The 23110-nt window shown below is 35.6% G+C and overlaps 1 protein-coding gene across 1 annotated transcript in view; it reads right to left on the reverse strand.

Annotated features, from left to right (window-relative positions):
- Positions 1 to 23110, reverse strand: part of RC3H1 (ring finger and CCCH-type domains 1) — a 97048-nt gene that overhangs the window by 13300 nt on the left and 60638 nt on the right. Inside the window, exons 7-17 of the mRNA XM_060034227.1 lie at positions 22799 to 22931; positions 17352 to 17470; positions 15886 to 15998; positions 12867 to 13148; positions 12343 to 12557; positions 9714 to 10084; positions 9047 to 9214; positions 4214 to 4366; positions 1553 to 1766; positions 1004 to 1094; positions 747 to 879 (exon numbers count right to left, since the gene is read on the reverse strand). Coding sequence (XP_059890210.1) covers positions 747 to 879; positions 1004 to 1094; positions 1553 to 1766; positions 4214 to 4366; positions 9047 to 9214; positions 9714 to 10084; positions 12343 to 12557; positions 12867 to 13148; positions 15886 to 15998; positions 17352 to 17470; positions 22799 to 22931 — 1992 coding nt within the window. The remainder of the gene's footprint in view (positions 1 to 746; positions 880 to 1003; positions 1095 to 1552; positions 1767 to 4213; positions 4367 to 9046; positions 9215 to 9713; positions 10085 to 12342; positions 12558 to 12866; positions 13149 to 15885; positions 15999 to 17351; positions 17471 to 22798; positions 22932 to 23110) is intronic.

Genomic DNA, 23110 nt, shown 5'->3' on the forward strand with positions numbered 1-23110 from the left:
ACACTGAATTTGGAGTATGAAGAACTGGGTTCATGTTTCAACCTCTGTGAAACTAATATCCTTCAACCAAAAAGGGTGGGGGACAATACCACCTGCCTAATCTAATTGTTAGGGACATGTATGGGTCAAATAAGATATGTGATAGTAATTTATAAACTGAAAGAACTATAGTAATGAAAGGTGGTATTATTATACAGAGACTATATTTTTTAGGTCAAAGTTCTAAGCTACTAAAGATGCTGACGAGTAAAAGAAGTGAGAGAAATTTTTAAAAATTAAAGAAAATATAAGAAATTAAAAACAAATCTTAAGCTAAAAGCATCTGTTGATTAAAAAACTATATACTATATACCTTCAACTTAAATGTGCCATCAAGGAATATAAGCTCCTTTTATATTTTTTATTTTATATAATATTTTAGATAATCTACAAATTTTAGATTATCTAAAATATTATACAATATAAAAATATAAAAGGAGCTTATATATATATATATGTAATATATAATGTATAATATATAAAACATATAAAATATGTTTTCTATTCTCACGTAATAGAAATTCTAAATTTCCTATTGTCTCAGAACTTCGAAGTACTTAAATTCTTTGAAAAATGGACAACTGTACTAACTCTTAGGAAACAAACCTTAAAGTTTTATGTTCATTTTACCTCAAAAGTTCCTCCTTTTAAAATCTTTTTGAGAACTCTTCAAAAACTGGAATGAAAAAATATCTCTAGGCTGGTACCTCTAGTCCACGTAGCTGGGTCTGTTGGCTAATTTGTTGGTTTAATTGCTGCAATTCTAGTCGTAGCTGTTCCCTCTCAGCAGATGGAAGGGGTTTTCCATGACTGGCCACTTCTGACATAGATATTCTCTCCCTTTTGTGGGAAAGAAAGTATGGAATAAATTTAAAATTTTATTTTAAAAAAATGTTATGACCAGAAAAACAAAGTAAGTTGAGTAATTTTAAAGGCTTGTAAAAGTAAAAAGAATGACTTATACCTCTCACTGAAGTGTCCCTGAGAAGGTATGTTTTGATGAGGTGAATATGGAGAACCTCCCCAGCCACTGTGGGCTCCATACGGACCATAATCTGTAAGAGAGTAATTTACAGTGGAATGATGCAATTCATAGATTTGATTCTTTTTTTTAGGTAGCCATAATCTAAAAGGCGTAGGCATATTATGTACACAGTTATCTTGAAAGATGGAGGGGTACTGATGTTTGTTTTTCCCCCAATAAAAAGTCAATCTTTGTAATTTTTTCTTTTGTTTGATTTTTTAAAAAAATGAGATGTATTATTTTAACAAAAGCAATGAAACTATTAAAAATAACACATAGGTTACCTTCACATACAGATATTTAATTTTAGTTTGTACCCCTACAATTCCCTGGGTTATAATTACCTTTCTACAGGGATAATTCCACAGAAAAGTTTGAAGACTACTGCCCTGCAAGGTTATGAAAAGCACTGACGGTAAATGGGGAGTAGGTGGTGCTGGGAGTTGTGACTATGAACACTCCAAATCAGCTTACCTCTGAGATTCTTACCTGAAATGTTAATAGATTTTGTGGGAGCTCCCTGAGGTGCCATAGCCTGCATTGGGCCCGCACCCTGATATATTGTTTTGGAAGTTCGAGAAATGGCACCAAATCGAGATACTGTTGGTCGGTCTCCAAATGGGATGAGGTCATCATCACTGGTTTCTGCTGCTCTTCTCTGAAGGTCCAATCGCTGGTCTCTCATTCCTTTACTCTCCACATTCTGGTAAAAAGTAAAATGAGAAGGTAAAAAGTAAAATGAGAAATCCACCCCACACTTAGATCTCTAACATAATTTCCTCTAGCTCTGTAATAAGGTTAAAATAGAGTATAATGTTCTTACTGATAAGATTAAAATCATTAGTTGCCTTTAGTTGTCATATAAAACATTGCTTTTCAAACCTCTGACCACTTCCTATAATATTTTTTACATCATGACCCAGTACATATATACATTCAAATATATATATTTGAATGTATATATGTATATATATATTTTTTCATGACAAACATTTATCCTTACTATATGTAATGTATTCTTGTATTTAGTTATTCTAATTCATTTCTTTAAAAAAAGGCCCATCATGACCAATAAATTAATTTTCAACAATCAATAGTTAGAAAAAGACTGTTTAAAAATATAAGTGCCAACATAGGCTTTTTTTTTTTTTTTTTTTTTGCGCGGTACGTGGGCCTCTCACTGTTGTGGCCTCTCCCGCTGCGGAGCACAGGCTCCGGACACGCAGGCTCAGTGGCCATGGCTCACGGGCCCAGCTGCTCCGTGGCATGTGGGATCTTCCCGGACCAGGGCACGAACCCGCGTCCCCTGCATCGGCAGGCGGACTCCCAACCACTGCGCCACCAGGGAAGCCCCCAACATAGGCTTTTAAAAGGCATTCCAGTCAGAAAGATAAAGGGAAATCTAATTGCTAGACCCTTGCTACTCAAAGAATAGTCCACAGACCAGCAGCATCAGCATCACTAGAGAACTCATTAGAAATGCAGAATTTCAGGTCTCATCCCAGCCTTACTGAATTAGAACTTGAATTTTAACAGATTCCCCAGGTAATTTACATGCACATTCATGTTTGAGAAACACTGGGGTAGACTTTTATCCATTTGGGAAATGTTCGATTACATCTAGGTTAGGCTGGAAAACACTTTTATTCTTTGTTAATTTAAGTAAATGAGTTTTATTTTGCTAATGTTTATGTTACTTTATTATAATAACTCTTTCTGAAAGTCAGGTATAAAGCAAAGGTTCCTATCTACCTCTACCTCCTCATCTCATTCCTATTCTCTCAGAAAGACTGTTTTTTATGGCCTAAAAACAATGTTTTCTTAATCCTACCACAGAAAAACAAAAGGTTCATTTTCTCTTTTTTCTCCTCTATATTCCTTTTTTTCTCTTTCTTCTTTTTTTAATTGTCTGGCATCTAATCATATTTATGCTATAGATATCACCTCACTCATCTAAGTCTTCCTTTTCTATTACCAAGAATTGGTCTTCTCTCAACGAGCTGGGCAAATCTGTCTTTGAAAATCTATATAACAACCTAGGGAACCTCTGTTAGAATTAACAAGGGCAAATGAATAATAGTCAAAAAAAAAAAAAAAAAGAATAGTCAAGGCATACCTTTAACCCACCAATACTACTCCTAAGCATAACTTTCATGCAATGTGCACAAGGAAACATATGCAAGAATGTTTACTGTAGCACTGTACATAATAATAAAAAAATTAAAAACAGCCTAAATGTTCATCAACATGAAAATCAATAAACAATTATATATATATATTTATTTATTTATTGTATGATATTAGTTATCATACAATGGTACCTGATAAAAGCAGTGAAAATGAATGAATTTGAACTATAGGTATAAATTTGGATACATCTCAAAAACAATGCTGAATGAAAATGCAAGTTGAGGTTTATAATATGTATAAGGTCTATAAACATTCAAAACAAAATTGTTTAGAAGTAGTATAAAATTATTCATGAAATGATAAACTCTCAATTCAGGATAGAGGTTATCTCCAGGGAAGGAGGGAGGGAGAAAATGAGATTAGGGAGGTAAAGCGAGGAGGATTTAATTACTTATGTAAAGTTTTATTTCTTTAAAGGATAAAGAAGCAATTAAGATAAAATAGTGATATATTTTAAGCTTGAGTATTAGATACAATGGTGTTACATTATTTTTTGTTAAAAAATAAAATGGCATAAGTGTAATACATTTCAGGATACCACAGCTCATCTGAAGCTAAGTAACTGTAATTCTGACTCACACACTAGTATTGTTCACTAGATTCAACTTTACTGTTTAAACTTAAGAGTTGTAAAAGAGTTATAATTTATTTGGACAAGAAATTCAAGATCTTAGTTATGCAAAATAATTTACTTTCAATTCTAAACAGCTGTTGGGTTAATTGCTAGCTTCACAGAAAAATAAGAAACGCTCTTCTTTGTCTAGACAAGTTTGAAAAGATTTTTATATATACTTGGAAGGAATAAAAAAACATATAGTTTAAATATAATTCAATCACATAGTACAGAATATGGTCTGAAACTTAAGCAAAGCTCAGTTACTTGTGTCTACACTATAACTGGGGATAATTTATTTGGTTTATCTTGATTTGTATTAATTATGGCTTAGTTATTACACATACCATCATTTCCACACTCCCTGCTGCCACAACATCTTTGGGTTTTGCATCTTTGGTTCCAATGTAGGAGCCGATGGTGTCACATGACCAGGGTGAGTACTGGCTATAATCATTTCCTTTGTATTTCCCAGCTACCTTCAAGTCTTCATCCAAAAACTGCAGATGGAAAAAGGAAAAAAGAAACAAAATAGGAAATGGGTCTATGAGTAACAGCACAGAGAGAGCAGGAATTTCTTTAGAACATCATGCTGAAGCAACATAGTAACAGTTATTTGATTTGTGTCACTAGAAGATTTTTGTAGACTATGAAAAATATAAAACAAATGAAAAATGATATTCAGCCTTTACACTTTGTTAACAGAGGGTCAAAAAAGTATCTCAATATCCTTCAAAGAATCAAAGTAGGATTTTTGAAGAGATTTGCCCATCCTCTTTCTCATCAGATTCAGTTAAAACTTAAGCAAGTATGTATTATGCCCTAGTTTTGCTAGACCCTCCTTAATGTTTCTTTCAATAACATTCCAGGTAAACAAGAGCATTAGAAATTCTTTAAAATGTAATCTTAAATGTTCTATATAGTACGTGATGACATAATAACATTTTTACCTAAATCTCTTTAATAGCAATAATTCATATCTTGAATAAATTCTGGTCCTTAGGGTTGAGTCAATGAAGTGAAAAGGATAAGATTCCTAATTTTCTTTTCTCAGGATAAGCTCTGAAATTATGTAATAACTAAATAGGCATTCTAGGTCTAATGCATTTTTACTTACATTCACATTTGTGTAATGTTTTACAGTTTTCTAAGTACTTTTATGTATACACTATCTCATATGTTCTTCAAGTCCATGAGAGACAATGTGGGTGATCAGACCAAGGTTATACCAGTATAGGGAGTGCTAGAACACTAATAAATTGCTCTCACTTTATCACAGATGTATATACTGACATACTAATAATTCAGGGAGTACTGGTACATTTAAATGGCTCTATGCTTCCGCCTATACTAAAACAACCTTCTATTTTCTGAGTCATCACTTTGGTCTTCTGCACTGGCAGAGGGATATGCTGTTCACAGTACCACTCATTTTCAACCACAACTCCTGTTTCCATTGTTTATAACCTCTTTCCTTTTTTTTTGTCCTACTTCTATTTTAAAAATTCCAGCTCCTTTTTACATTTTTCCTCTGCTTACAAATTTTGTGTAGAACAGCTAGCTTTTTAAAGACATGACCTACTAACAAGAGTGCTTTTTCCCCTGCAATCAATGTATTATACAGCAATTAAAAAAGAATGAGATAGGACTTCCCTGGTGGTGCAGTGGTTAAGAATCAGACTGCCAATGCAGGGGACATGGGTTTGAGCCCTGGTCCGGGAAGATCCCACACGCCGCAGAGCAACTAAGCCTGCAAGCTACAACTACTGAAGCCCACGCGCCTAGAGCCCGTGCTCCGCAACAAGATAAGATGTGAAGCCCGTGTGATGAGAAGCCCGTGCCGTGCAATGAAGAGTAGCCCCCCTCGCTGTAACTAGAGAAACCCCCTGTGCAGCAGCGAAGACCCAACGCAGCCAAAAGTAAAATATAAATAAATAAATTTATTAAGAGAAAAAAGAATGAGATAAATTTATATACTGATACAGAAAGACATCCAGGATAACTGGTTAAATAAAAACAAAAAAAATGCAAAACGTAAAATCTGAATATATTATTACTAAATGATCTGATTAAAAATTATAATGATGTGTTTCATGCACAGAAAAGTTGAAATATATATTAAAAGTTAAAATATATAATAAACTTACAGTGATATAGAAAATGAGATCTTGGAGAAATTTCTTTCTATATTATGTATTTTTATAATGTATGAATTTAGTGTAATTATATGTAGGTTGTTTATAATCAGAACTGAAGTTTAATTATATAGCTTTGTATGTCAGTAACTAAAATAATTCTGTCAACAGATAAAGTTCCGTAACAGCCAGGCATTATTATAATTTTTATTACAAGTAAAAAAGTAATAAATACACACAGTTATTATTTACTGAATGCCTGCTTTGTGCCAGATGCCTTATGTCTCATTTAATCTTCACCACACCACTGTGAGGTAGGTTTTATTATGCTTGATTTACAAATAGAGAAACCTGAGCCTCAGGGTTAATGAAGGCTAAATAACTTACAAAAGATCACACACTGAGCCACAAAGCTGAACCTCACAGATAATTATATTTCATTCCAAAATTAGCTCACTTTTCACAGTGTCATACTGCTTTCCATATTTCTCAAAAAATGGTATGGCATAACAAGGCTCTGGGATGTCTCTAACAGTAAGTTTTTGAAAAAATATCATGTAATGTTGATACTTTACATGTAAAATTATATTAATAGAAGATGTTATAGCTTTACTAATTAACCTACATTATTGTGGAAAATTCATCCAAAGTGTTTAGAGAGGAAAGCCAGATACTATGAACAATCTTTATTTAGTAGATTACTTTTGTAGACCCCAAAGTTTACTGTTTATTATATGCAATGTGATATATTTCAATTTTCATTGCTTATTATTCATAATTTATCATCTAGAAATATTGTTTAGAATCATAATTCTACACATAAAGGATGTAAGACATTTTCCTTACATAATATCAACTGCAACTCTACTGAAAAAACCTACCTGACATAAACACACACACACACACACACACACACACACACATTGAGCTGAGGCAGTTATGTAAAATCAACAAACCAAAATAATTAAATAAATAAGATCAACAAAGCAAAAGGCTGGCTGTCTTTAAAGATAAAACTGATGGTAAATCCCTAGCAAGACTGACGAAGGAAAAAAATTATCAGAAGTGGAAAAATGTCTTCGGGGTCGCTATAGACCCTGAAGACATTAAAAAGATAATAAGACAACACTCATTCATGTTAACTATTAGTACTGCCTTGTGGAAATACTGATAACCCTCAAATTATGGTTTATTACCCTCTAGTACATTAACCAGTTTATTCTAGCAACTCTATTTCAGTGTTTTTTTCCTGCCTTTCACTACCTATATTAGCCTGTCTCTCTTACTCTTTGAATTAACTTTATCATCCTGCTGTTTTCCTCACTACTGAGTTAAATAAACCTTTGACAGTCTCAATTATAAAAACTAGGAATATAGGGAAATTTCATTCATCTGATAAAGATTACCTACAAAAAGGATGACAGCAAACATCACAATGGTAAATTATTAGAAGCTCCATTTGCTCAAAGACTGGAAATAAGAAAACCTGTCATCACTTTTATTTTTACTGGAGGATCTAGCTCACACAACCAAGACAAAAAAAAGAAAAGACTTAAAAAGGAGAAAGTAAAATGGTCATTATTCACAAAGGACATGACTGTGTGCACAGAAAATCCAAAAGAATCCACTAACAAATACTAGAATTAATAGGGAAATTTACCAAGGCTGCTGAACACAGGTGTCAAAATACGCAAAAATCTACTTAATTTCTCTTTAATAATAACAAATAGAAAATGAAATTTCAAAAAGGATTCCATTTAAATAGCTTCAAAAACATTAGTTTTCTAGGAATAAGTTTAATGAAAGATGTGCAAGACACTGAAAACTATATGAGATATGACATTATTGATAAAAATTAAAGAAGATCCAAGGAAGTGGAGGGTATACCATGTTCTTGGAGACTCAATATTGGAAAGATGTCACTTCTCCTCAAACGGATCTAAAGCAACACTGTCCAATGAAAATATAATTGACCCACATATGTAATCTAAAACATTTTAGTAGCCATATTAAAAAATAAAAACAGGTAAAATTAATTTTAACAATACATTTTATTTAATCTAATACACCCAAAGTAGTATTTTAACATGTAATTAATATAAATATATTGATATTTTGGTGGGGGTATTAAACCTTCAGATCCAATGTATGTTTTGTGCTTACAGCACACATGAATTCGAACTAGCCACATTTTAAGCATCATTATCCACATGTGGCTAGTGGTTACCATACTGGGCTGCCCAGATCCAGAGATTCAATGTAATCCTAATAAAAACTGCAACAGAGGGCTTCCCTGGTGGCGCAGTGGTTGAGAGTCCACCTGCCGGTGCAGGGGACATGGACTCGTGCCCCGGTCCGGGAGGATCCCACGTGCCACGTAGTGGCTGGGCCCGTGAGCCATGGCCACTGGGCCTGCGCATCCGGAGCCTGTGCTCCGCAATGGGAGAGGCCACAACAGTGAGAGGCCCAGGTAACACACACACACACACACACACACACACACACACACACAAAAACTGAAGCAGATATTTCTGTGGACATCCACATGCTGATTCTAAAATGTGTCTGGAATTTCCAAGGACCAGGAACAGCAAAGATAATCCTGAAGACCAAAACTGGAAAACATACACCACCACATTAAGATGTACAATACTACTACATTAAGACAATGTGGTGTTGGTACAAGGATAGAGAAATAGATCAATGAAACAGAATAGAGTTCAGAAACATATAGTCACCTGACTATGACAAAGGTGACCAGATTATGATAAAGGTGACTGCAGGGTACTGGGGAAAGGATGGTCTTTTCATTAAATGATGCTTGATCAACGAGATACCCTTTAGGGAAAAAATGGGTCTTAACTCCTAAGACACTATATACAAAAATCAATTCTAGATGGACTGTAGATCTAAACATGAAATAATACACCTTTTAGAGGAAAATATCCTCATGACCTTGGGAATAGGTGAAGATGACTTAAATAGGACACAATAAATCACTGATTAAGGAAAAACTGATAAAGAGACTAAAAAAGATGTGCTTACTTCCTCTTGTTGGAAGGCAGGAGGCAATGTTGGTGAAGGTGCAAAAGGAGGTGGAGAGATAACCTTCCTTTCCTCTAGTTGTGCCATTATTTCCTTCCGTCTTCGATGTAGCTCATCTAGACTAGGATGGGGCTGGGGAGGGGGAGGAAGCCGGCTGTAAGGAGGCTCCTGAAAATGCAAAGATGAGTAAAAATTGAAAAAGAATTTCAGGACACATTGATTCACTTAGCACATATTTTAAATAAGCAGCTTGTATACTCATCTTAACATCCGAAATAGCAAGACTTAATAAAACAAAGCAAAACAAAACAAACAAAACCCTCAAAAAGTCTCAGGATTTCCCAAACAGCTAAATTTAAGTTTCTTTTTCTTGGTCAGAGACCATAATTTCTAAATAAATCTAGAAATGTTAATAAAACCATCTAATGTTCAGAAACTAAGATGGGTTAGCGGGGATGGGGTATTAATTTTTTTCCCCTTTAAAAGTTAAAAAAAAAACAACCTATGCAGATTATGAAAAGGTGAAAAAAGAGAAGATGCTTTCTTTTAAAAAAGAACTGATTGATCAAAGAGTTATTACCATGGCAAAAGGTTAAAAAAAAAATCACTGCAAGCAATAATCAAGTAAATCTATATAATAAGAAAAAACCCCAAAAACCCAGCATACTCTGTTGTACGAAGGTCTGATCTGAGTTGGGTGGGGAGCCACTGGATAGTAACCCTCCATCTGTTGGTATCTTTCTCTGGATTCTGGTACATAGGATGGTACTGCTGCAGGTGGAATCTCAATGGGTATAGGACTTTCTCGGAAAATCTCCTCTCTTGTATAAGACTGAGCAGGGTATACTCGACGGCCATCATAGTGTGGTGGGTACATAGGTGGGTACTGTTGTGGCTGTGTGCCATATTGAGAGTTTACTACACGATCTTGGAGGTACGGTGGATAATGATCCAAGTAGGGAGGACCAGGTTCAGGAGCAGATGGTGGAGGTCGGACAAAGCGGGACACACATTGTGGTGGTGGAGGATAGTACATACCTGTACAATACAAAAGAGGAACCAAAAGCAACAATGAGTCAATCTATTTTTCTATTTAAGACTTTTCCTTTTAAAATATTTCAACACTAAAGAATTAAAAATCCACTCCTTTCTTTAGATGTTTTCCCTCTGCTTATGTAGTCAGGCTAGCTTTGCGAAAAATAACAAGGAAAAATTATCCTTAAAAGTTACTGAAAACACCAATCTACTTATAGTCTACAACAGTAAATTGGCTCTCTCAATTGTTTGACCATCTTTCTGGTGTGCCTTAACATACTGCAAACACTGAAAAGCAAAAAAACTATATTTCCCTGAAGCTTAGGTTCTACAAATCACTCATTTGCATAAGTTTTGAAAGTGAAATTGAGTTAACTGGAAAGAGATCCATTCTGCTGGTACAGATCTAGTAGCTAACTGCATAGCTCTAGAGTTCTTTGTTTTTTGGCTGTGCCGTGTGGTATGTGGGATCTTATTTCCTTCCCCACCAGGGATTGAACCCGTGCCCTCTGCAGTGGCAGTGCAGAGTCTTAACCACTGGTCCGCCAGGGAAGTCCCCTAGAGTTCTTGAAACAACAGTCGTGGCAGTAGCTTCCCAATTTGAAGACGTTTGCCTCAACTGATGAGCTCCTCAAGTTGGCGATTAGGGCAGAAGTTTCCTATTTCTACAGCTTCATTGTAACAGGTTCTTTCAGCAACCAGCTCTGGGACTCATTCCTGGAGGCCTAGCTTAAGTCTGCTTTTCCAATGTTTCTACTGATTTTGTAGGACTCTCTGTATTAAACCTCTTTCTGCTAATATAGCCAGAATGATTTCTGCTATCTGCAATTGAACCCTTACTGATTCAGCATATTTAAGGTTAACTCAACAAAAGCAGTTGGGTTTTTCCTGCAATGAATGGTCAAAAGGAAGACAGATCAACTTTTATCCTATTCTTATATGTATTAATGACACCATGACAACTTAAAACTACTTTTTTTGAAATGAAAGCAACGAAAGACATTGCTGATTCAAAATTAATATAGCCTTGGGAAAAGGAAATGGAGAACACCTTGAATCTATCCCAGTTTAAAAAACAATAGAGGGGCTTCCCTGGTGGCGCAGTGGTTGAGAGTCTGCCTGCCGATGCAGGGGACACGGGATCGTGCCCCGGTCTGGGAAGATCCCACATGCCGTGGAGCGGCTGGGCCCGTGAGCCTTGGCCGCTGGACCTGCGCGTCCGGAGCCTGTGCTCCGCAACGGGAGAGGCCACAACAGTGAGAGGCCCACGTACCACAAAAACCCCAAAAAACAAAAAAAAACAATAGCACTATACTGTTTCTGACAAAGAGAGTCAACACTTTAGTTTAAAAATCGTTGCTTATTTTTTCACATGAATTACATTATGTGAAACCTCAATCAAGTCCTCTCCTTCATTCTCCATACCTGGTTATTATCATTAAAACTGGCTAATTTTCCACATTTGTTTATTTTCTCAAATACTTTCTTTTTTCCCATCACACTAATCCAGACCTCAGTAGTCACACCTGGATTAACAACAAGTCTCCTTACTCCTCCTTGACTCTAGACCCTCATCTTTACAATCCATTTGTAAATTTTCCTTTCTATTCCCAATACCTCTATTTAGGGCATCCTTCCACAAAGTCTTTTGATCCCTCAAGTTCTCAATGATCTTCCTTGAGTCCTGCAGTTAATTCCTACCACACTAATATTAACTACCACAACTGAACACTTCATTTTAAACACATATATAGATATATATACTCTCACACATATAGTTTTCTATTCTTTACTAATACTGATTCTATACTATAAACTCTCTAAAAGTATGTATTTGCATTTTTTCATATATATTACAAGGCCTAGAAAAAATATTAGGTGACAACTGAAAGCAAAAAAATGTACTGTGTTTAATTTATATCCACTGTAATATTAAATTCTTTTTTCATACTTGAAGAAAATTTTGGTCAGGAAAATATATACAGCCTCAGCAAATTTCCATTGTCTACTTGGATGATTTACTTCTATAAATATGTAAACATATTTAATATACAACTGCTTTTAGTAGTCAGGGCGAATTACTCTTCATAGCTTTGCTACTTCATTTATTTCATACTATTTAGTTGGTCATGTAACCTCAGTTTTTTCCAAGTATTAAAAAAAGCATTTATTTATTTTGAGATTACTGAAAATATGATCACTCTTGAAATCATTCTCATAACTTCTAAGAAAAGTGAGTGACATAAATGAAAGATCATTACCCTGCTGATAAGGTGCTGGTTCAAATGGTGGAGCAGCTCCTCGAGGATCCTGGTAATAAACATCTGCCTGTTGTGCTGGATATAACTGAGAACCTCGTGGTACCATCTGAAGTGATTTGGTGACAGGCATAGGGGGCAGGTCTGTTGGCCCTCTTGGAGGTACAGGATGTGGATTAACAGGCAAGGCAGAAATACTCTTAGGGACAGATTCTAGCCTACGGGAACAAGATTCTGCAAGTCAAGTTTAAGGTCTTGAAAATACTTCCAATGTACACAAATTGTTAAATGTAAAAAAAACTGCCACAATTTGGGAAACTGTTTTTTTCCAATAGCCATTTCTTCTACATTTGCAAACTTTGATCTTATGTCACCTATGTTAATTGTTTCTCAAAAATCACTGGCACAGGAAATAGAAATAAAAAACAACAAAATAAGCCCCCCAAACAAAGCACCGATTATTCTTTCTTCCTTCTACTTTATGTCTATAAAGAAACTTTAAATAAATGTTAGGAAAAACAACGTACAGGTCAGGAGGGGATCCAGGGGCACTACTGCTCAGGTGATCTATCTTTCCTGGTTTCAGACTAGAATCGTAGCTGGGGTCTGTCCCTCGTGGAATCAGCTGTGTTACTGTATTCCCTGCTGATACAATTCCATTTGGCAGAGCAGGGGTTTTTCTGCTAGGCAGATCCACTGCACCTTCATCCGGAAGGATAGCTGTTGAAGGCAGGCCCACCTCATTAAGTTGACCCAAAGAGGCACTCAGGGGTCTTCTGGGAACCAGACGTTTGTTCATTTTACGAAACCTATATAAAAAGCAAAGGCACACACCAAAAACCAAAACTGTAAAAGGAAAAGCTTTTAAAAATCAAGAACTAAAATGTATTTAAGAAGCGGATACAAAAGGAAAGGATTCCAAGCACATCATTTTCTAGAAATTCTCTTGAAACATTGGCTCTAGCTATCAACTTGAAAACTTGTGTATACACACACACACACACACTTTAGGGTAGGGGGCGGCGGGCGGACTACCCATCAGGTATAACCACTGTTAACAGCTTGGTATATAATACAGATTTTTCCACTCCATACACTGGCTTAATATTCTTACATTTGTAAGATTATAAATTACAGAAATAGGGTCATATACGGCTGCATAGTAAATATTTTCCTCTACTTCATAATCTTAAATATTTATGTCAGTACATTTTAGGTTGTCCCTAATTTTTTGCTATTAAAACAATGCAATAACAGAAAATTATGTACATGTACTTTGCACTTGTGTGAATAACCCAAAGCAGAATTATTAAGTCTAATGTATGCACGTTAGAAACTCTTATAATGCTCCAAAGCTATTATAACTACTACCAATTAACAAAAAAAGGCTTTTTTCAATATTTCATTAAACACTGGCTAGCCTCAGCCTCTGACAATTTGACAGTTCAAAAATATCAAGTTTTATTTTACTTTATATTTCTTTAACAATTCATGATATTGAACACAGTTTCACATGTTTGCTGGCCATTAGTGTTTTTTCTGTGAACTGCTTATTTACATGATCCATATATCTACTGGTTCTTCTCTTTCTTACAGATTTGTAGGAGCTCATTTTATGTTATGGATATCAGCCTTTTCTATGTCATTTCCCCACTTTTTTTTTTTTAAGTTTGTGGTGTTTGGGCCATTATCTTAGTTTTTCATTTTCACGTCATCAAATTTATTGATCTCCTTTATAGATGCTAGGTGTCATTCTTTAAAAATCCTTCCTACTGTAAAATTATATAACAACCACAAATATTTCTAAGTACTCTACAGTTTCTTTTTTAAATATTTAAATCTCTGATAAATTTATAACTTGTTTTGGTGTAAAGGTAATAATCCAGCCCTATTTTTCAAATGGATAGTTGTTTCATCATGTTTTTTTGTTATTGATGTGAAATGCCACCTTTTGCACATATGCTGAGTTCCTATATGTATCTGGAACTCTTTCTAGATTTTCTATTGTATTTCATTGGGCTACCTATTCCTATGCTAATACCACAGTCTTTATACTTACTTTAGCTCATAAAACAGGTTAATAGTTATTAGTCTAGTCCCTGTTGAAGACCTTTTTTTCCAAAAATTTTCCTGGCTATTGGCATATTTTTTCTCCCAAATGAATGATTTTGTTAGGTTCCCAAAATCATCACGTTAAGATTCTAACTGGGATTTCACTGAACTTGCTGTTTAAGAGGAAATAAAACCTTTATAATGCCAAGTCTTATCCAAGAACACAGTATGCTTCTTCATTTATTCAACTCTTCGCTTATGTTCCTATGTAGTTTACTAATTCAATTCAAGAGATCCTGGATATTTCTTATTAGCTTATTATTTGGTGTTTATCTTTTTTGTTTTTGTTGTTAATGCAAAGGGGATTTTAATGTCACCTTACTTTTTAACTGGTTATGTTTCCCTTTCTAGTTTATATGAGAGTACTTCATTTTTGTAAACTAATTTTTTGATATGCTACCTTACTAAATTCTTGTTTCTTTTGTTTCTAGTATTTCTCTTGAGTTTTCCCATTTAATGATTTTGGCTATTTTGTTCTCTTGGTTACATACATTAGCTACAACTTCCAGAATGTTAAATAACATTTTTTACTAGTAGAAAATTTTCCCTTACTCTTGTCTGTAACAAGACTGAATCTAATAAACTAATACCAATTAAGCATCATGCTATCATGCTGGCTTTTGATTTGAAATATAATTATCATGTTGGGAAAACATCTATGATGTTTTTGTTCTACTAAGGGATCTTGATCTATCACGGACATTGGATACTATTCAAATGTCTTTTGGCATCTTCGGATATGATCACGTGGTTATCATACCCATTCTTCTCTAACCCAGAGTAATTATATTATGCTACCTTTGTACTTAGTAATGGTGTCTATTTTAATGTATTACTGAATTCTAAGTTTTAATATTTGGGATTTTAAAAATATTAATGTGTGAGATGAACTTGTAGTTTTCTTTAATTGTGCTTTGTCAAATCTACTGTCAGCGTTATACTGGTTTTATAAAACAGTTAAGAAGCTTTTCCTTTCTTTCTACTATGTGCTGGCAATTTAACATCACTGAAATTATCTGGTCCTTGAAATAATCTGTGAAAATGAGCCAGGCAATAAATAATTTCTTGAATAGAGCAAAGGGCAAATTTTTCCATTGGAAATGCATTATTCAATTAGTTAAAATCAATCAGTTAAAGCTGATGAAAATTCTTAGACTTTTAATTGGGGGGGATAGCGAAAATGACTCACTTTTAGATTCATTTAACCACAAGTAGCTTCCTACTTGTAGGCACAATGTAATGAAAGGTGAAGAAACTGCTTTGGTTTTCTTTTCTAAAATTCTGTATTACTTTCTAAACATTTCCTATTCATCAAAGGGAATGCAACTACACCTTTTCATATTTCTCAATGGCAGCAAATTATTCTACCTAATAATTCTATCTTATTCTCTAACAAATTACTGGAAGGTTGAGTCTGATGACTTTCACACTTACTTTTCCAGTTCCTCCTGTGAGTGTGCAAATGTACAGCTGGCCCCACGAGGGCATCCTCCTCTCTGCTTCATGTCTCGACACATGTATGTTTTATATTTGCTATGCTGTGGAGGCTACGACCAAAATTAAAACATTAGCCATTAAAAAAAAATGTAAATCTTGCATTGCCATTTTAGGATCTTAATAATCTAGATGAATAATTCAGACTAACTCATACACTTATCTAGACTGCCCAGACAAAAGTCCTGGAAAGTGTGCAAAATAAATTACCTAAAAAAAAAAAGTAGTCCTGATTTTTCTGATATGCTGATATTAACTATCAAACATGTAACATCACATAAATTCTTGATTCAATCTCATGAGAGCTCTAAGATCTTCTTTCCAACGTTTTACAGTGGACAAGCACACCACTGGAGATTAGGACTTTCAAATATTTAAACTGTCTCCTAATATTTGTTGTGGACAATGTTCAATATAGCTACACTTACAATTATGTTTCCTTATGTTTCCTTATAACACACTACAAATCTACAAGAGGCAGAACTTAAAAGTTAATATCATTTTTGATGATGAGCATTCTTCATGATGTCTAATGGAACAAGGAGTTAAAAGTAAGTTTTTAATTTTCTAAATTTAATCATAAAATAAAGCCCTGATCTGTGCTTAGATTAGGAAAAGCATATCCATATTATTCTACTTTTAATATTTCTTACTTTTAAAGAAAAAAGGAATACTGAATAATCCATTGTTAATATTTACTGAGCCAGATAAATTAATAACAAAGTTTTAATTTCTCAAGCTTACTACTACAAAATAAAAGATGTACTGAACCTAACATAAATTCTGAGGGCAAAATGAAATAATTGGGAGTAAAATTTAAAACTCTAGCCATAACACAGGCTATTATATTTTACAGCCATATATTTCATCTAAAAATACTTGAGGAAAATTTGGCCCACTGTCATAACCGACATTATGAATGAAAAATATCTGAATGCTAATGCAGAAAAAGCATTTACAAAATATGTGAACAGTACTGGAGAGATACAGCATTAGCACTAAAAAGTGATATCTATTGTCACACTGAAATGCAAGAGTAACCAAAGAGAATAATTTTATACAAATGGAATAACCTTTAGCAAGAATCAAATGCTGCTATATCCAATGTGAAAACTGACTCCAGCACATTAGACCAACAAGGATTATTTAATTTCAATGTTGTCAGATAAAATTACTAGGCTAATCCAATAAACTGGCTGCTAACCATTCTAAACTATAAATCTTATAATTTTTGTTACATTCTTCATGATGTCTAATGGAACAGGGAGTTAAAAATAGCTTTTTATTTTAGTTTAATTTCTAGTTTTTACAGAGTCTAAAAATATTCATGTCATCCTGTTGGCTTTCTTTTTATCTGTAAGGATAGACACAGTGGCTTACTTCTAAGTTTCAAACATCTCCTTTACCTGCTGTTGATCTGCTCCTTTTTTGCTGTGATTCTGGATATAATCAACCAACCCGTGTACCACTGTACGCACAGCAACCAGCCCATTTTCTAGCTGTTCCCAAGTAGGAGGAGGAGCATCTACACAACAAATTTTAAAAAATTTCAGACTATGTTATTCAATGTTCTGCCCAGTATTAAATTAGTAAAGGAGTGTCAGCACTTCAGTGAAATCAAGTTAAGCTTCATACAGCTATTCATGAAATAGCTTATTCACCTAAACATCATCTTAAAGGAATAAATATATCCTTTAAAAGCAGGGGTTACAATCTAAAATAACTTCAGGGACAGTGAAGGTAACATAAAGGAATTTTATATGACAGATAATAAATGGCAACCGTAATCAGACCCTTAGTGTTGGAAATAGCAATAAAGAGTGACAGGGATTGTGTTAAAGAGTATGTCTCACATCTAAGATTATCGTTACTACTCAACTTTAGCTGACTGTTGTTATGTGAAGATGCAAGGCTGACACTGGCAGATACACCACTGTTTCCTAGGGAAAACTGAAATTTGAGATTTTTATGTAAAAATTTCTAGTTTTTGAGTGTTTGCACCTAAAAAATTTAGAGTATAGTGCAGACCAACACTTTGTGGATCAAACAAACTTGACTGTGGACTGCCTACAGTCAGCCAATTTGTAATGTCTATTTTGAAATTATTTGTAAAGCAAGTATTGCTAAACAGAAAGCTTAAAAAATTTAGTAGAAGAGCTATTATATAAAGCAGCTGTGCTATACACACTCTTCGTTTAGTTAAGTACTGTGACTTTATAAAGGAAAAATTAACTGTAAGGCTAAATATGAAATGTTCTCTAAAAGAAATATAAAATGAAGTGAGAACACATATGTAGAAATGATTTCCTGTTGGAACACTCTAAAAAACTTCTGGATGATGGCATTTGAACTAGGCTTTGAAAGACAGGTGGAATTTCAACAGTAAAAAAGGATAAAGATGCAGAGAAAGTAAAGAGATCAGTCATACAACAAAGTATTTTAATGAACACCTACTAAGTTCCAGGTATTATTCTAGTTGGGAGGGAAGCAGTAGCAATCAAAACAAAAATCTCTATTCTATTCAAGGAGAAAAGCCAGATAATCAATAAGATAAACAACCAAAGTACAAAGTATTTAGATACTGAGTTGAATAAATAGAGCAAGGAAAGGGAGTGGGACAGGTATGTGTAAAATTTCAGACAGGGTAGCCTGAAAAGGCCTCCTTGAGAAGGTTACATTTGATTAAAGACCTGAAAGTAGGGTTTGAGTGTGCCTTGTAGATATATTAGGATATAGAGGAGAAAAACATTCTAGGAAAACGAAAGAATAAGTGCAAAGGACCTAATATGGGAGTATGCCTGACATGTTCATGGAGGTGAAATCTGGAATGAATGAGGTGGGAAAAGAGTAAAAGAAGTTGGAGACAGGTAAAGGAAGACCAGATCATGTGAGGCCTGGTAGGTCATAGAAAAGACTGGCTTTTACTGAGTGATGGAAAGCACTGGAGAGTTTTTGAGCAGAGGGGTAATAGGATCACTCTGGCTCCTATGTTAGAACCAGAGAGAAAACAGAAGGCTATTCCATAATCTATGAAGAGGGATGAGGGGGGTAGCAGTGAAGATGATAAGTAGATGGATTCCTAATGGATTTTAAAGGTAAGGCCTACACGATATACTGATAGATCCAATGTACCTTATGAGAGAAAGACGAGTTGATGGTATCTCCAAGGTGTCTGGACTGAGGAAATGGAAGGATGGAGCTGCCACTAACAGGAATGGTGGGTGGGCGGGGGACAGGGGATGGAACTCACTTTTGGACAGACTATTTTTGAAATTCTTATTAGATATTCAAGTAGAACTACTGGATATTGAGCAGGCAGGTGGATATAAAAAAGAATTCAGGAAGAAGGTCTAGGCTGTATACACTATGTTATACAGATTCTAAAACACCATGAACTATAACACATACCATTATTTTATGTGCTACCAAAATGGAAAAGATTGCTAATTATCACCTGTCATTGATTATACAAATGCAGCCCAGTTTCGGAAATGCTAAAATCTGAAAAAAAAAATGTGAGCTTCAGAATTGACAAAATATAGTAAATGTGTGAGTCATATTTTATTTAAAGCCATGAAACTTTGAAGACACTACGTGAGATTACCTGGGGAATGAGTATAAATAGAAAAGAGACACAAGGATTAAATTCTGGAAGCACTTCAAGGGTTAGAGGCTATGGGGAAAAAAAGGTGAGACGCTATGGGAAAAAAACAAAAAAAAGTTTAGAGGCTATGGAGATGAGAAGAAATCAGCAAAAGAGGCTAAGTAGGAGGGTTCAATAAAGTAAGAAGAAAACTAGGAGGGTGTGGTGGCCTGGAAGTTAAAAGAGTGGTACAAGGAGTAGAGAGTAAACAACGTTAAATGTTGCTAACAGGTCAAACACAAAAAGAACCAAGAATTGACATTTGGAATTAGCTGCATGGAAATCACTTGTGACTTTGACAAAAGCAATTTTGATTGAGTGGTAGAGATAAACGCCTGATTGGACTGCATTCAAGAGAGTGCTATAAAAAGGAGAGAACTGGAATCGTAGGTAGATGACAAATGGTGTCAAAAGTGGGTTTTGGGCTTCCCTGGTGGTTAAGAATCTGCCTGCCAATGCAGGGCACATGCGTTCGAGCCCTGGTCCGGGAAGATCCCACATGCCTCGCAGCAACTAAGCCTGTGCGCCACAACTACTGAGCACGTGTGCCACAACTACTGAAGCCTGCACGCCTAGACCCCGTGCTGCGCAACAAGAGAAGCCCCGCTTGCTGCAACTAGAGAAAGCCTATGGACAGCAACGAAGATCCAACACAGCCAAAAATAATACATAAATAAATTAATTTTAAAAAAAGTGGGTTTTGATGACAGGAACAATAAAATGTATGTTGATAGAGCTACTGTAGTAGAGAAAGAAAACTGATGACATAAGAAACAGATGATACTGGAAGGATATATTTGACAAGATGGTATTGGTACATGAGGAGAGAGGGTGGCCTTAGCTAGAAGTTTATCCACTGTTACATGGTTTATCCACTATTACACAAGGAGAGTAGAATATATTGGCACAGAATTAGGTAGACAGATCGGTGCTGATGAGGTAGTGAGCTTGTGAAGTGCTCTTTTGATTGCTCAGAATGATCAAAGCACAGAAGTGGGGAAAAAAAAAATCACTGTGATCTAAAAATAGATCTTAGGGCAATTCCCTGGCAGTCCAGTGGTTAAGACTCTGCCCTTCCACTGCCCTGGGCCTGGGTTTGACCCCTGGTTGGTGAACTAAGATCCCATATGCCATGTGGCACAGCCAAAAAAATAAATAATTTTTAAAAAGTAATAAAATAAAAACATAAAAAAAGATCTTACCTGGTTTGATTAAGCGATTTTGGCAATAAATTTACTACTCTGAATGTCATGGTCAAGAGTTCCAAACCTTATTCTATAAGCAAAGGGGTGTCACTTAAAAGTTTATGAGTGTAAAATAAGATCTGAGATGTGATTCATTTTGCAGCAGTAAGTAGACTAGAAGGAAGAATTAAAAGAGTAGAGAAAAATGAAAGGCTAAGTTTAGTCAGGAAAAGGAATGAGGCCCTCAACTGAGGCAGTATTAATAGGCATGGGATAGAGGGATATTGTGAAAGAACAGATAAATCCTGTTGTCTAGGGCTTCTCTGGTGGCACAGTGGTTAAGAATCCATCTGCCAATGCAGGGGACAAGGGTTCGAGCCCTGGTCCGGGAAGATTCCACATGCTGCGGAGCAACTAAGCCCATGCACCACAACTACTGAGTCTGCACTCTAGGGCCTGTGTGCCACAACTACTGAGACCACGTGCCACAGCTACTGAAGTCCATGTGCCTAGAGCCCGTGCTCCGCAACATGAGAAGCCACTGCAATGAGAAGCCCACGCACTGCAACGAAGAGTAGCTCCCACTCGCCACAACTAGAGAAAGCCCGTGTGCAGCAATGAAGATCCAATGCAGCTAAAAAAAAAAAAAAAATCCTGTTGTCTGAAATGGTATGTAGAGCAAGTGAAAGGAAAAGATATAAAGTAAGACAAAAGGCTCAAGTTTTAAGCTTACATACCTCAAAGAATGAGGTCATTTACAGAGAAAGGGAAGACAGAAGGAAGAGCAGGTATCAAGGGAAGATGAGTTTTTGAAACACACTGAGGAGAGGAGAGGATACAGAATCTCAGAAAGCATTTGGGAAAGTAGGTCTGGAGTGATGAAGAGATAACAGTGATAGAGATATTTGGGAGTCTATTATCTATAAAGGAATAATACCTGGTGCTGAGAATGAATGACCATCATCATCAACAGAAGAGTGCAGAAAAAACAAAATTCCAAGAACACAACCAGCCTACTCCTTACGAGGCAGAAGAGGAAAGAGTGGTCAAAATACAACAGAACCAGCATTCAGACAGGCCAGAAGAGAATCATAAGACTACAGAAAGATAAGGTTATCAGGAGAGTTTCTATATCAAGGAAGTGGTCAACAACATTATCAAATGCTAAAGACAAATCAAGTTATTTAAGGACCGAGAAGAAATCTTTGGAATTAGAAACTAGGAAATTACTAGTGAATGTTAAGAATTTTAGTTCAGGGCTTCCCTGGTGGTGCAGTGGTTGGCAGTCTGCCTGCTGATGCAGGGGACACGGGTTTGTGCCCTGGTCCGGGAAGGTCCCACATGCAGCAGAGCGGCTGGGCCCGTGAACCACGGCCGTTGAGCCTGCGCGTCCGGAGCCTGTGCTCCACAACGGGAGAGGCCACAACAGTGAGAGGCCCGCGTACCGCAAAAAAAAAAAAGAATTTTAGTTCAGTAGAAGGAATAAACACAGGGACAGCAATCGGATATAAGCTAACACACCCTAGATGTAATATTAAGTGAAAAATGAAGGTTGGGTGACTTTCAGGTCAAGGAGAAGGAACAGGAAATGGCTGGACAAAGTAGACACACAAGGGAGGATATGTGATGGAACAAGATTATCGTAGAGAAAGTAAAGTTGGGACCAAAAAAATGCAACTAAGGACATATGATACAGAAAAAATGAGAAAACTTGAGTTTTGTCAAAAGAGATGAAAATGATAAAAATAGAGCACAATTTGTGATGAGAGAGGGAGGAAACATAAAGGATCCCAGAGGGATCCTATTTTGCTGGTAAAGTGAGCAGCACAGTAAAAAGTATTAAATAAATATTAGTTGAAGTAATAGAGACAGAAAAGATTGGGGCCAGAAACTTAAATACTATAGAAAAGATTTGGAATTACTACACCAGGAAATTCTAGAGAAATGTAACAAAAGATAATTAAAAGACTCACTGAATAGCACTAAGGCACATATAGGATAGTCCGTTAATTTTCCCTGGGCTTACCTGGACTAGGGTCAATGTTTGCTAATAGCTCCAAATGGGGTCTTAGTCGATTCAAGTTTGCTGGATCTCCAGTCCTCTGGAGAGCAATTGTTAGTTCCTGAACACTTTGTGCAAAAGAGGCTGGGGTCTGCAACTTAAAAGAAGATAAATATTAACTTCCCTCAAAGACCAGATAAATCCTTTTAAAATAAAGATTATTTACAATATCACAACCATTTTTGCAATTAATTATATTTAATTTTTATCCTCCCACACATCCCATGCTCTGGCCAGACTGGATCACTTGTTACTTGAACCAACCCTGCACTTCTC

Source organism: Delphinus delphis, chromosome 1 (assembly GCF_949987515.2).
Source record: "Delphinus delphis chromosome 1, mDelDel1.2, whole genome shotgun sequence".
Classification (NCBI taxonomy): Eukaryota; Metazoa; Chordata; class Mammalia; order Artiodactyla; family Delphinidae; genus Delphinus; species Delphinus delphis.